General features: G+C 37.4%; 1 protein-coding gene across 4 annotated transcripts; it reads right to left on the bottom strand.

The window, feature by feature from the left end:
- Positions 1-755: 755 nt before the first annotated feature.
- Positions 756-12,192, bottom strand: ptbp1a (polypyrimidine tract binding protein 1a). Of its 4 annotated transcripts, none has more exons than XM_056476144.1 (16): positions 12,116-12,192; positions 11,166-11,219; positions 10,339-10,366; positions 8,490-8,556; positions 7,045-7,217; positions 6,796-6,942; positions 6,526-6,681; positions 6,270-6,380; positions 5,998-6,178; positions 5,831-5,911; positions 5,266-5,426; positions 4,290-4,323; positions 3,513-3,605; positions 3,207-3,423; positions 2,902-2,979; positions 756-2,826 (listed from the first exon to the last, which is right to left on the bottom strand). In XM_056476144.1, exons 1-16 carry the CDS (start codon positions 12,121-12,123, stop codon positions 2,694-2,696), a joined length of 1,722 nt encoding a protein of 573 aa, XP_056332119.1. In that variant the 5' UTR covers positions 12,124-12,192; the 3' UTR covers positions 756-2,693. The 4 variants fall into 4 exon arrangements, with proteins under 4 accessions (XP_056332119.1, XP_056332112.1, XP_056332096.1 ...); XM_056476137.1 differs by having other exon boundaries at positions 10,339-10,369; positions 12,116-12,191; XM_056476121.1 differs by lacking the exon at positions 12,116-12,192 and adding an exon at positions 11,508-11,572 and having other exon boundaries at positions 10,339-10,369.
- Positions 12,193-15,595: the final 3,403 nt, after the last annotated feature.

Genomic DNA, 15,595 nt, shown 5'->3' with positions numbered 1-15,595 from the left:
CATTTCATTCGTGCTTGAATAAAAGCAACACATTTCTCCACAATTATAAAATCCCCAACTGAAAATTGTGAATGACCCCATTTTTTTTTCAAACTTGTGCTAGTGCGCCACCTGCTGTACAAGACGCAGCACAACTTTATACAGACCTAGTCATCTCACCCTCAATATGTAATTTACTTGAAATGAAATGCATTAGCATTGGACCAACATTTAAAACATACAAATATATAATGTCCAAATATGGCTAACAAGGAAAGGACAAATCCTGCTTAAAGCTATCAAATTAGCAAGCAGTAGGATGAATTATAGTGTTATATTTCAGGCTCAAGGACTGAGTCACCAAATAATCCATGCACAACATTCCACTGAAGTGCAAACATTATTATTATTATTATTATTATTCTTTTTAAATTGTGCTACTTGAGGTTGCTTCCACAACATTCATAATTTCCATCAAAATTTTCTTCATTCTATATCTTAAGCAAACAGATAGTGAGAACAACAAAGTTAGTAAAAACAACTTTCCAAATGCAGGAAGATTTATAAAAAAAAAAAAAAAAATAAAAAAAAAAAAATCCACATGGCTGAAACAGCAAATAGATGCAAAAGGTGCAAAGGTCAAGCTGTTTAAGAACTTAAGACAAAAAAAAAAGGTGAAAGCAAGAAGAAAGAAAGATTTATTGAAGACAGAAAAAGTATGAGCATCTAGATCAGAAGGTTATGTTTACAAGAGGGCAATTACTTGTCCAGAAACGACATGTTGAAATCTCTTTAATATTGTGTAATAAAAAAGGAAGGCTCTACAATGAGCTGAATGTCTGCTGTAAGTTTATCAAAATATACATGTTTGACAGAAATTGTTGATTTGCAATTACTTATACAAAACACAAATAATTATATACAGTAGTCCTCTCCCACTGTTGCTCAACATTACATCCATACTGGAAAAAAAGGAAAGTAGGATAAGGCCAAAAAAAAAAAAGCTGTTGTGACTTTAAGACTTTAGTTTGGTTCTGTTCTCTGACAACAGAAATCTTGATACACATACTTCAGGACCAAAAATAGCCCACTATGTTTTTCTAATTTGTAATAAATTCTCTTTCCAAGGTCTTCTTGTAAACAAAAATGGCAATAATATACAGATAAGCCCTCTAAACTACCCACTGAAATCAAAGCTGTCGATAAAACAATATTGCTGCACAGTATGATACACTTCAATAAGACAGAACAAAGTGACTGGCAGAACAATGAAGATGCTTTGGTCCATCATGCTACTCCTCAGTAAGAAAGAAAGAAAAACCCACCCACCCAACCGCAAAACATTCTGCTAGATTGCTAAAAGAAACTGAAATATTTCTTCAGCATCAATTACAGAAGGAAATATCTGAGCATCGAAACTCATGTTATAGTCAACATGAAACTGCAGGCAGAGGAAAGACCATGGTCTTACCATTCATCTCCCATCCCACATAAAGAAGTGCCAAAAACAGTCCAAAGTCTTGTCACAGGTGTCTTGTTTCACTAAAAATATCACTCAGGAGCTTAAGACTCTGTAATGCTAAATTTCTTTAACAAAAAAGGCAAGTGACCGTAAGACCTTACAGAAAAAAACAAACCAATCAATCATCTCTGGGAGGTTCTAGTTTACAAGGTAAACTTGTTAACTCAAGAAAATAGAAATACAAATTTGATTCATTGTCGCACGTAGAATATCTATTAAAAAAAAAAAAAAGTTGTGAAGTCTGGTTTGGTTTCATTATTGATAAAGCCCACAAGAAGCAAGGCAATAGGGAAGTGTGGGAAAAATAGAAAAATTGTACCCAAACCTAACAGACTATCACCGTCTAGGCACAGAGTGCAGTGGGACAATGCCCAAACAGATTATACAGTATAGAAATGTGCAATTTTTTTTCCTTTTTCTTTTTTTAAATGATATGGAATGAAACTATATAGATTATAGAATATATCTTACATACGGTAGATTAAGAGTAGAACCACATATATATAGAATAACTATATCCAAAATAAGCTGTGACAGCAAGGTACAAAACTAAAGCCTGTATAGAACCAATCGCTGCCTTTCGTAGAGAGAGAGAGAAAAAAAAAAAAAAAAAAAAAAAAAACACATTCTGGTGCTTTCAATAGCCAAATTTAAACAGTGACTACCTGGCAAAACTATACTATTTTTGTATGTTGAGGTTAATGGCCTCCACAAAGAATCCAAAAACATCAGGAAATTATGATGGCAATTAAGATATTCCACAATATAAAAGGCACAAATGCTTGTTGTGGAAAGGCAAACGGGGACCAATCATAGTCAAACAAATTAAACAAGGCTTTGTGTGTGCAACCTGAAAGAGTGCGGCTTTCCGCAGAGGCACGAGTGTAAACTATGCAGCATCTATGATCCAAAACCAACGTGTGCCGAAGATCAACTATATCACGAGACAAACCGTCGAAGAAAATGTACTATTTAAAACCCAAGTCACATTTGGGTTGACGAGTTCCTCTTGTCTACTGGTTCAAAGTGGAATGACAAAAAGAAATGGAAACATGAATATAGATATAATAAAAAGGAATGATGAAGTGTGTGTTGTGGAAAACATGTCCACAGCGATATAAATTGTGGAAGGCTTAAAAGTTTGGTCTAATGTGACAGTCCTTTCACCTTCTCAAAACCAAAAGCGCCTTCATCAGATGGTGGACTTGGAGAAGGAGACTCTGAGGTGATGGTTTTCTCCCAGGTCATGATTGTGAAACTTGATCAGTGACTCAATTGCTTCTTCCACAGAGCCCAGCTGGATGAGAGCCATTTTACGGTCTTTCCTAAAAGGATCAACAAAGTGCTTTAAAACTGCTAAGATACATTACTACATTTCAAATCTGGAGAAAAAGTCTTACTGGAAAAACTTGAAGGCCTTAACCACAGCTCCTGAACTCAGAAACAAACCTCGGAGATCATCTTCGGTGATAGAAGGACTGCGAAGAGAAGAAATTGGCATTGAATAAAGTTGTTTTAGTTTGGCTGGATCTAATGCCATGTCAGCTTCTTCCAAATAGTTACAAACCTCAGAGTACTCGGTTTAACGGTGTTAAATTATTAATTGGAATTAAATCCAACACAATAGACTATGCTTCGCTGAGAAAGCAAATAAGGTCTTGTTAAGGATTCCTAAAACAGATTTGTGCAAGTTCAATGGACTCACGGGATGTTGGAAAGATGGAGAGTTGAGGAAGGAGGGAAGATGTTGGAGTAGTTCTTGGAACCTGGCTTTTTAAAGCGGTGAAGAGGAGAGTTGCTGTAATCCTTAGTGAGGCCCTGATCCTCATGGCCTTCACGTGGTAGCTGCACCGTGGTGTGTTTGGAAAGAGTCGCCCGCAAAGCCTTACCATATAGCTTCTGCCCATTCAAGTGGCTCATGGCTAAAGGGGACAAGACAGATTATGGAATGCAAATATAGCATCTCGGATAAGAGGTACCAAAAGGCAAAGATGGAAATGGTGATAAATACCTAGTTGGGCTTGGGTTCCATCAGACATCTGCACCAAAGCGTTCTCCTTTTTGTTAAACAGGATCTTCACTCTCATGACATCACCATAGACACCTACCAAAAGATTACGGTAGCTACATGAGAACAGGACAGCAGTATAACTGGGCATCTCAGCCAATCACATTTACACTGATATGTATGCAAAGTTATTTATTGGCCATCTAAGGCATGCATTACTGCTGGATATAGACATTTTAAAATTGTAGCCCTCTACTGTAACTTGGTTAATACATTTACAATATAAATTAAAACATCCATAGAATGTGTTGATTTTTGTAGATTCCTTCCAAAAAGTAATCTTATCTGATTATATATTACTGGGAAAAATTGTACTTCAGCCCTGATGATTGGCAAAACATACATGGAAAAAATAAAATCAACCAATCAATCATAAACCTAACTACTATTACAATGCAGTATCCAATAAAGTTACGGCATTTACTATGAAAATAGCTGCAAGAAATTTAATTTCAGGCTGTCAAATTGGACTGTGGAATCTGATCATAAAGTGGCCACGATTAGCCCAAAGTAAACAACTGATAAAGAGCACATCGTTACAATTTGGCCATTTGCAATAAATATTTAGAAACTGCCAGATTAAAAAGCCCAAAAAGGCTGCATTTACTCTAAAACACCACATATTTTACATAAACCAGCAAATCAAAGTATATTTCTTAGATGAAGTTAAAATATGAAAAACAAAAAGGTAATAAAAAGGAGATGCCAATGATAACATACCGAAAAGAATAAAGAGGCATTGGGGCGTAACGCTCTTAAGACAGCAGAGGAAGGCAGCGTAGGGAGGAAGGGACAGGAAAAGATCGGAGGCAGGACAGTGGAGGTTGAACATGTCCACAGCGAGGCAGTTCCACAGGAATGGCGAAAAACGGTGGTAGGATCATGAAGGTGGGTGATATTGTTCATGATGGAAAAGTGGGGGAAGGGTAGAGGTAAAGGAGGAGGATATCCAATAATGTAGTGGTTGTGGGATGTTGTGTGTTTGTTGTACAATGAAATGTGTATGCATCCAGTATTGGGGTCAATTAGGAACCATATTGTTTGAGTAGGTAGGGGGTTTAAAAATGTGCATACAAAATAGTGTTACAGTCAGTTGGCAAAAGATTCCAGGTCAAAAGTATTAAAATAATAAAAGGGGAAGGGGAATGGGGAGGGAGAGAAACAAGAAAAAAAAGGAAGTAAAAAAACAAGGTCAGTATACACAAAGAAAAATGTAGTGTTCCAGTCAGCAGAACTTGCTAAATTAAATGCATTTCACTATAGGAACACTAAAGAAATAAAAAAGAAAGAGGAGAGAAGATTAACAATGAAATACAGGAAAGATAGAAACAATATATACTCACAGCACTAAAGAAATACTAGAAATGAAATGTTTCAGATGGCTTCAGACAAGAGTCAACAAATATTAAGAAAGGGTTGATGTGCATGTTTGTACAGTAATCAAATGAGCCTCCACACAATCAGAGTTGCCAAGTAGTAAAACATTACATGAAAGCTATTCAAACAAGTATCCTGTTAATTCATAACCAGGTGCCATCTATTTCATGTTTCCTTCAACAGTTCTTACAATTTCACCAACTGAAATGGAGTTGGCCTTGCTTAAACAAGAACCACAAAGCTGGAGGAACTAACATTTAAAAATGACTAACCTATTTAAAAAAAAAAAAAAAAAAAAAAAAAAAAAAAAGGCACTAACCTCAGGGTTAAGGTTGCTGACCAGCAGGACACTGTTTCCTGCAGGAGTGAGACCAGAGAGACCGAGGCGTCCAGCAGCAGCTGCTGCTGCAGCGGCTGCCGCAGCACCAGGAACACCGAGTGAAGCAAGAGCCCCAGCAGGCATACCCTGCAGAGACAGGCCTGTGGGGGGGAAACAGCCATCTTTACACCACACAGAACCTACAGTGAAACCCTCAAGATTGTCATTTTGCACTGGCATAATATCATATTTTGGCTGTGCAAAAGTGGCTCTTCCTGGGTTGCAATTCCCCTTGTAGCATGCGCAAACGACGATTCTTTGTAAACCGATCACAACCAGCTTTCTGCAGTGGATCTCCATCCTTTAGGTACCATACTATTGTGCTAGGTAAAGTTTTAAAGTGGTACAATTTACTATTTTCGTCCCCACCCCAAAAAAATATATAAATAAAATATAAAATAAATAATTCTGTATCATATTTAGGGTTAACACAACCAATAGCAATAAAAAGATCAGATTCATTGTAATTTACGCAAATAAAGACCCTATTAAAGCCATGACTGACCTGCTGCCTGCTGAATCGCAAATGTTGGTGGAAAACCATGAGCTGTGGCATATGGTGACGCAGAGATAATACCAGGAGCGGCTAAGAGAGAGAAAAAGCAGTTTGTTATATTATATGTTAAATATGTAATTTAAACTACAGCAATAAATGTAAGAGATTAAATTTACTCAAGGCGGCTGCTGCCATTGTCTGCGCATCGAGGGAGGGCTGGCTGTCTCCTGTTGGCAGGTCGGGGCGAGTGTAGTCTCTGCTCTTATCATTGTTGTACTTAACATTCAGGCTGGTGAGCTTAGAGAAACTGATGCGAAGGGTACAGCAGGCATTGTAGATGTTCTGTCCATCTAAAGACTGTTTAATGTTAAGCCAAATGATTACAAGGTTCAGAAGGGATTTAGCTGCCCATTCATCCATTAATATATTGATCCACTGTGCCACTCACCAGCTTTGCATGCTGAGCAGTCATTCCGTCTGAGTATTGGACCAGTGCTTGGAACTGGTTGTTTTTGGTAAAGGTTATGATCTTCAAAACTGTGCCAAACTTTGAAAAGATCTAAATAGGGAAGACCAAAAAAAAAAAAAAAACCCCACACACAATGGTAACAAATTAATGATGACATTAAAATATATTTACATTACATATTAAATATGCATACATTTAAAAATACTCAATTTTGTTTTTGAAAGACAGTCAGTACCTGATGAAGGACATCAAGAGTCACTGGATAGAAGAGATTTTCTACAATAACCCTCAGCACAGGGCTCTGGCTCCCCATGCCTGCTCCATCAACAGCAGTCAAAGACATGCCTCCTGTCTGGACTGCATTCACCGCCTGCAGAGCAGCCTGTGCTCTCTTTGGGGATTAAAAGGGGCAAGGCACAAGTATACATTATCACTGTTGAAGGAGTCATTTGTATTAAGTAATTGCCATTGATTAAGTGTCTAATGTGTTGTAATTTGTACTCACGACTTGGTTGGGCGAGTTGTCAGTTTTCAGCTCCTTGTGATTGGAATATTGCATGAAGATTGGATGGTTGCGGATGACAGGGGTGACAGAGGAGTAGTAGCTGACCATGGTCTGTGCAGACTCCTCTGTGTTCATCTCCAGGAAGGCCTGTCAGGAGATAATGCAATAAGGCGAGGCACAATGATGCATGTCAAAATGAGGTCATCTTATTGAGAAAAAAATAAATAAAAAGGCTGCAGTGAACTCTACCTGGTTCTTTCCTTTCAGCATCAGAAGGTTGGTCACTTTGCCAAAGGGAAGCCCCAAAGAAATGACTTCTGCTTCATTTATGTCATTTGGCAGTTTGCGCACATGAATGACCCGTGAAGGAATGCCTGGACTCCTGATGTCCCCTTTGAATTTCTTGCTGTCATTTCCATTTGCTGAGAAAGAGAATGCCTTTACTTCTATATGAAATGAGAATCTCTTTACCAAACTACAGTCCAATAGTTTGGGGTCAGGAGATTTTAATAGTACATACACATGCTATTAAGGTCAAGCCAGTTATGTCTACATAACCAACTTCAACATTAACATTGTAACATTATAAACAGCCACTTTAAATTTGCTTTAGTGCATAGGCTGCCTTACATGATAAGTATACATTTATAGACAAAAGTGCTGGAAAGATTAGTTGCAATTAATCAGATCCAAAATAAATGTTTGTTTTGATTATGCGTGTACGGTGTATATCATCATGTACAGTTGAAGTCAGAATTATTAGCCCCCCTGAATTATTAGCTTCCCTGTTTATCCCCCCCATTTCTATTTAATGGAGAGAAGAGTCTCAACATTTCTAAATAAGTGTTTTCATAACTCATTTCTAATAACGGATTTATTTTATCTTTGCCATGGAGTAAATAATATTTTACTAGATAATTTTCAAGAGACTTTTATACAGATTAAAGTGACATTTAAAGGCTTAACAAGATTAATTGAGTTAGGGTAATTAGAAAAGTTATTGTATAATGATGGTTTGTTCTGTAGACTAATCGAAAACAAATATAGCTTAAAGGGGCTAATAATATTTTTACCTTAACATGGGTAAAAAATAAAATAAATAAATATAAAAAAATAAAATAAAAAAAAATTAAAGTAAACTGCTATTATTCTAGCGGAAAAACAAATAAGTCTTTCCCCAGAAGAAGAAGAGAAAAAAAAATAAATTAAAAAAAAAAAATAAAATACTTAAGACACTGCAAAAATTTCCTTGCTTTGCTTGCTCAGAATTTCCTAATTCTGACTTCAACTGTATAATCAAAAGCACATGTATAAATATGGTTGATAAATGGTTTATTTAAAATCTAGATAAAATGTATACGATTTAATTTATATACAAATTTAAATATCCATGCAACCAAACGTTTGTAACTTGGTTTTGCATGTGTGCATCACATTTACATAAACATATACACACACTTAAGTCAAATTATTTCAGATAAGATCAACTTTTGCTCAGTACTATAAATTTAAATACATTTAATGCAACAATATTCCTCAGGCAAAACTAAATTTGCAGAAACCATAACGCCAGTCAAAACTGAAACAAGATATTTAGAAAAATCATTTTAACATAAATGTTTCTCAAATACCAAACTTAGCAACAGTGTACAGACTAGAAACATTGTACTGCATTTACACAGACAAATACCTACCTGCTCCAGAGCTCATTATATATGGTCCGTTAGATATGCAAGAGGAAAAGAGTTCGTCGGATCCCCTCTGAAAAGACAAAGTGATTTCAGCTGGATAGCTTTAAAAGGTTACAATTTGACACATACCTCTAAACTAGTAGACCAAAAAAATAAAAAACCCACACTGGTGATACGCATCATTGACTTAAGTGCATGATAAAAATAAAAAGTAACATTACTGACATCAAAACAATGTAAAATTAAATTAAGGATGAGGAATGGCAGCATGTCTTTAAGGAATATACTGACAAAGAACTACAGAAAGTCATGTGGTAAAGATTAGCATGTGCCTAAAAATATTTGATTAGACAACCATTGAACAGATACATCATTTCCTTAATGATTTCCAGATACAAAAATTACCCCTTAAAAAAATACTATTCTTGGCCTAGACATGTATATGCAAGAACACTACACTATTTACTGCTAGTACAAGCAGAACAAAGGAAAGAGAAATGCAAACAGAGGCAGCTGTGTCCTGCTATAACACTAAAACAAAAGTCTCGCACTCAAGGCCAAGCTGCAGCCACTCGGCTGACCAATGGAGCAATGAGCAAATCATTTAGCATCACTCTCTTAATAAACCACTTCAAATGGCAAGTCTGTGCTCAAGTAGTCACATGCGCTGGATAAGCCAAAGCCTTTACACCATTACCACAATGTGGGTTCTGTTCCAGCCCAAAGGAAAGTATTGTTAACCAAAGACAGCCAGTCTACTACGAACAGCCTCAAGGGCACTTTAACACACTCCGGATGTAGTTTACCTTAAACACAGCCCCTAAGGCTTGATAAGCCGCCTGCAGCACAAACAGTGCACAGAAAAAATAAAATAACCGGATAAAGATTGTGCCACTGAAAAAGAAAAAAAAAAAACCACATTCCTCCAAGCAAAGTCCTGCAGGAGTCAGGTTTCAACGCGCCGCATTTCAAAGAGTAGTTATGACAGGAACGCCTTCTCTGGTTGAAACATCCATTGTTTGACTGAGACATCCACCCAACTCCAGCATTTCCCTTCTCTATTTTTAACTACAGGGCATAGAAGCTTGAGCACTCGCTTAGGACAAGGGGAGACGAGAGCAAGAGGGAAAAAAAAGGCCTTGAACCATGACTCCCACACTGGTTTCTAGGAGCTCAAGACTTGCAGGTGCCAACATGTTTACATGAATTGACAAAGTGCAAGCCTCCTGGGTGAGAGCAGCCTGTGATGAATAAGGGGGTCAGGGAGACAGGAATGCAACCACAGCATTCCAGCCACAGTAATTAGTGCTTGGACTCAGACAAGACGGTGACTACATATACTACACCTCCTCACATGTGTGAAAGACATCAGGAAACTATAGCAGGCAGTCTCTATTTACAAACACATCAAAATGAGTGTGAAGATAGCAACTTTGTATCCACATAACATTGTGGTGTAAGCATTTAAGGAAAAGAAAATATATATATACACATATACACAAGCAGAAACCAAATACCCAGACCACGATTTCTGAACTGGCAGTAGAACAATTACGAGATTTGAGTGTTGGCCAACTTTTCACCTTTGGATCACTTATCACAGTGATCGCTTAAACAGCAGGTGCCCTTTGACCACAGTAATTAAAGTCGCTGGATGAGATGCAGACGGAACAAGAATTTCAGGCTCAGCCATTTACAACAGTTTCCTTAGTATCAGCAATTCAGGAAGTACACGTAGAAAACCTTTAAAAATAGGTCAGACTCAAACTAATATTCTTAATGCTCACAGTAAACAAAAAGGAAACCAGCTTCACACATTTGCAAGGCAAACACTTGTTTTTAAGTTACATACCTTTGTGCCGACTGTTATATCATGGACACTGCTACAAAAAAATGAAAAAGAAACATTAAAAATATATCACTCTACAACATTCAATCACAATTGATGGTAATTCAGCAAAAGAGACTATGGAATACTTAAAAGCCATCATGTAATAGAAGAAAATAAAGATATATTCTGTTATGTTGTTATGGGATTGTGAAATTACAAGTGTCTGAATAAAAAAAAAATTAAATTCATCTCTTTTACAAATTCATGCTTTTGAGCAGCAGTTATTGATCTCCTAAGTTTGTATTTTAAAACGATTTCTGTGTAAATACAAAATGTTACATTTTTCATTTAAAAAAAAAAAAAAAATGCATTTTACGGATAAAGTGGATTTAAATAAGTCACCAAGCTATCGTGAAATTGCAACGCACTGAAAATTAATAAATGTTGGGTGAGAGCTCAACATAACCCACAAATTTGTGAGTGCACTGGCCCATAGTCAGATACAGCTGGATATACTGATTGACATCTGCCAACGATCTGTAGAAAAAGGTTTTTGCCCAATAGGACAAACTATACTATATGATAATACAAAATGTTTAATAAAACCAAAAAGAGCAAAACAGAACAAGCCCAGAACTACAGCTGGCGGTTGCACAAGGAGTTGAATTTCAGGATGCAACCTGATATAAAAACAAACAGCAAAACAAAGCAAGCCTGTTTGGCCACTCTTCCTCCTAATCACATGCATCAACAGGGTTGACCGCTTATCTTGAATATTTAAGGTTTACTCGGATGATAATGAAGCAAAGTACGCTCATTTACACAAATGTAAATAATGCTAAACTTACTCTATTTCAGTGACGTAGCTGGATCCCAGAGGATACAGATCAGTCTCTAAACGGCTGCAAAAGACAAAAACACAGGATTTGCATAAGTACTGTCAATTACTCACATTAATATTTAATCTTAATCAAATAAACACAATACTTGCTAAACTTCATGACAAGTTTATTGACTTTTTATCATTGTAGGCTGAAACCTGTCAATCTGCCTAACATCTCACCTTCTATTCTACTAATGAAAATGAGATGTTCAGCCGAAACATCTATTATGCATTCACAGGATTTCGAGCAAAACTAATACACAATTTTCAAGTATACCTTCGTAATTACAGGTGAATAAATCGTTACCTAAAAATCAAACCTTCAAGTGCAGATCTGTTCTGAACAATGAGTGACATCTTCACCGCGTCATTACCCAAACCACGTACTGTATTCGTACAATTAAACATGTATCAAAGTAACTTAGCAATGCCTGGAACATATTTAACGTGTATACATACGACCAAAGGTAGATTAAAGTTGAACTGGCATCGCTTTAGCAGGCTAGCAGGTAATTAGCTAGCCACCCAACAACAATGCGGAAACTGAGACACGTTGGTTGCCAAATAGTGGCTGTTCTGCCGCTTCGGTACGTTACAAACACAAACTGACATTTTTAGCTTGCAAGTAAAGGTTAAAATAAACCGTTTGCTTGTATTTTCAGGCATCCGTATTAACTAAACTATACTTGCAACAGGTTGCTGATCAGTTTAGTTGAACTTTTTGGTCTCTTCCGGCACGGGAGACATTAAGTATGGCAGAGACGAGTCAAAAATCACCATTTTCACTTCACTTTGCGGCATTTAAGATATTTAAAACGTGCTTAACTTATTAAATAACCGATATAAACCAATTAGCAAACGAAAAAGATGTGTTTAAGGAGTATTATAGTTGGAATGAGGGTGTTTTCAACTTACCCGTCCATGGCACAACACAAAACTACAGGTTGTCGTAGACGGGAGGTAGACCTGCTAGTATTTCTTATATCCTTACAAAATGGCGGAGGGGGGATTGACGCTTTATGATTGGTTGTTCGACCCCGGAGGAGCAAATGTAGGCGGGACCTTACGTGCTCTTGAACAACGGGATTGGATAGAAGGGCTGTCAATCTGGAAAGGCGGTCAAAAAAGTTTGCGAAAACTTTTCTCCGTTTCCACCATGAGAAATGAAGTGAAGAGTGAACTGAGCTTGAACCCAACATGAGCGACGACACAGTTCGAGCAAAGAGTAAACCAGACACGGACCCAAGCTGCCTACGTGACGTTTGTTAAGTTGTAACTTATTAGGCTAAACAACAGCACTATTATAATGAAATATTAACAAAATAGTTTTGGGTGTAAGAGGCATAATATTGCAAATTATGCACATATTACCTCACCCTTTAAAAATCTAAATATGTCTCTAGAAAAAAGACAGAGCATTAGACTAGTTCTAGCACAATTTAAATATTGTGCATCAATGCCTTTGTGTGAAAGTCAGGGATCCAGGAACCATCACGAGGGGACAAGGAAGTGCTATGGGGCCCATGAAAAAGGAGAAAATGTCAACAGGTAGAGGAGATTAATGTTAAAGGTTAATTAAAATAAAATGTGATTTAAAGTAAAAAGGAACGATATGACTTGTACCAGCTTTAATATTTTTATAATAGTGTACATGCAGTTTTATTGAGACATTTCTGTATTCAGCTGGTCAGATGATTGTTTGATTTATAGACAAACCAAACAATTATCTGGCTAGTTGATTACAGAAATGCTGATGAACATACTTTAACATTTTGCTCATATTCAGGTGATATTTTCACTTTCTTCCCCAAATCAGACAAAATCACATTTTAAGATTTGAAAAAGCAGAGCAAGAAAAAAGTATGAAAAGGATGTCGTTTTCAGCGATTACAACAGAATTATAAAAAAGGTTTCAGTTTTCCCTCAGATCACGGGACGGGGCTGCAGAGAGTGCTGTTTTCAGGAGAAGAAGAGTGGGAGTTTGTCTTTCTGGGTTTATGTTCTTGAGAGACTGATTGTCAAGATCTTTGACCTTGTATATCTGACAAGCCAGTGCTATGTAGTAAGAATCAGAATCAGAAAGAGCTTTATTGCCAGGTATGTTCACACATACGAGGAATTTGTTTTCGTGACAGAGCTTCTACAGTGCAACAGGATAACAGACAGGACAAAAAACAGATAATAAATATATTTAAAAAAAAATAGAAGTAAGTAGTGAGTGCAAATATACAGATTGACAAGTGTATGTACGTGTTTATTACTATATACAACGTTATATATGCAGCTGTTATGTGCAAATTGGCATGTAACGTGTGTTGTTAAATAAGTGTAAATGTGTATAAAAGTGTATGGCAAGTAGTGATGTTTGTTCCGCAATTATTATCATCAAGTGTTCATGAGATGGATTGCCTGAGGGAAGAAACTGTTTCTGTGTCGGGCTATTCTGGTGCGCAGTGCTCTGTAGCGTCGACCAGAAGGTAAAATTTCAAAGAGGCAGTGTGCTGGGTGTGAGGGGTCCAGAGTGATTTTGCAGCCCTCCTGCTCGCTCTGGATAAGTACAGTTCTTGGGGAGTAGGAAGGGTTGTACCAGTGATTCGCTCAGGAGTCCAAACTATTCGACATAGTCTTTGGAGGTCGTATTTAGTAGCTGAGCTAAACCAGACAGTTATTGATGTGCAGATGAGCAGATAAGCTTCTGCATATCCAACTCAAAGTTCTTATTGCCCATCTCAGCATTATAACTCTGTCGTAACCGGGAGGACACTTGGCTATCGATGTACCCTACTGGTTGTTTTTTCTCTTCAGTTGGTCAACCAGCCTACTTTTAAAGGGGTTTGGCTATTTCCAGGCTAGTTTTGGCTGGTCTCTCAACTTAGATATGCTAGTCAAGCTGGTTTTTAGCTGGTCTCTCAGCCTGACCATTTAAGACTGGAAATGGCTAAAACCAGCCAGGAAATGTCCAAAACCTCTCTAAAGGCTGGTCAACCAGTTCAAACCAGCAGGGTAGACTTGTCAGAAGTAATAACACATCTTGTACATGGTTGAGCAGGACAGGAGAAACCTCAGAAGCCCACATGAAACACTCTGGTGGGTGTGTAATAATCATGTTCCTTCATGTGCCTCCCTGCGTCTCTGCTGCCACTAATCCACAGGAATTTATTAATGTCATCAGATAAATATCCAGTCAATCCACCAAAGATCACCAAGACGTAACTCACATCCAGCTCTTGCATAATCTCATAAACCTTCTTCATTTCTTGACTCTATAGATGCGAGCATCAATACCCCGTCACCCCCCCCCCCACACACACACACACACACACCCCACAGAAAATAAAAACACATTAACATGACATTCCTGAGGTGATTTTTAAAAAAATTCTGATTTAGATGTTCAATAAGACATAAACTTTTAAAACATATCTGTTTTATTTAAAGTAACTAGTAACTAATACAATTCTGGTATTTAAAAAAAACTCATTAACATGAATTGTACCGCTATATACTGTAGATAAATAAGCTATTTTCACTGCTGATGTAAATGCAGTAACCTATTGCATGTACAATCCATTTGCATTTCGAATAATTAGAATTATGTTTAAACATTTATGTACAAATAAAGTAATAAACAAGCTCACATGGTCGCCCACTGAAGCTAAGCAGGGCTGCGCCCAGTCAGTACCTGGATAGGAGACCACATAGGAAAGCTAGGTTGCTGCCGAAAGTGTTGAAAAGTACCGAAAATTAACTTATGGTCTGTGTGGATCCTAACGCCCCAGTATATTGATGGGCACTCTATAATGCTCAGTGAGCGTCGTCTTTTGGATGAGACGTTAAACCGAGGTCCTGACTTTCTGTGGTTGTTAAAAATCCCAGGATGTCCTCTGAAAAAGAGTAGGGCTTTAACCCTGGTCCAAATTTGCCCACTGGCCTCTGTCCATCATGTCCTCCTAACCCTCCCCATATCATAATTGGCTTCATCACTCTGTCTCCTCTCCACCAATCAGCTGGTGTCTAGTGCAACATGGCTGCCGTCGCGTCATCCAGGTGAATGCTGCACACAGGTAGTGGATGAAGAAATTCCCCCCCAAAATGTGTAAAGCGCTTTGAGTGTCCAAAAAATGTTGTATATATGCAAGGAATTATTATTATTAAAAACTATACTTTTTATAAACTATCCCTATCTTGCAACATGTCAATATGTGATCATTTATCATGATCAAAGCATCAGTAATAATTACAATAAAATGTGATAGTCATATGCCTGAATGGTTGATGGTCATTTTTGAAGGGAGGGGTCACTTATGAAGAAATTAAACCCCTGAATTAAAAAGCGTCAGTTTACCTAACTAGTTTAATTGGATTTGTTCAGACTTTCATCTGTAGAACACACAC

The sequence above is a fragment of the Danio aesculapii genome, chromosome 2 (genome assembly GCF_903798145.1).
Source record: "Danio aesculapii chromosome 2, fDanAes4.1, whole genome shotgun sequence".
Classification (NCBI taxonomy): domain Eukaryota; kingdom Metazoa; phylum Chordata; class Actinopteri; order Cypriniformes; family Danionidae; genus Danio; species Danio aesculapii.
This window is presented reverse-complemented; position numbering and strand designations above follow the sequence as displayed.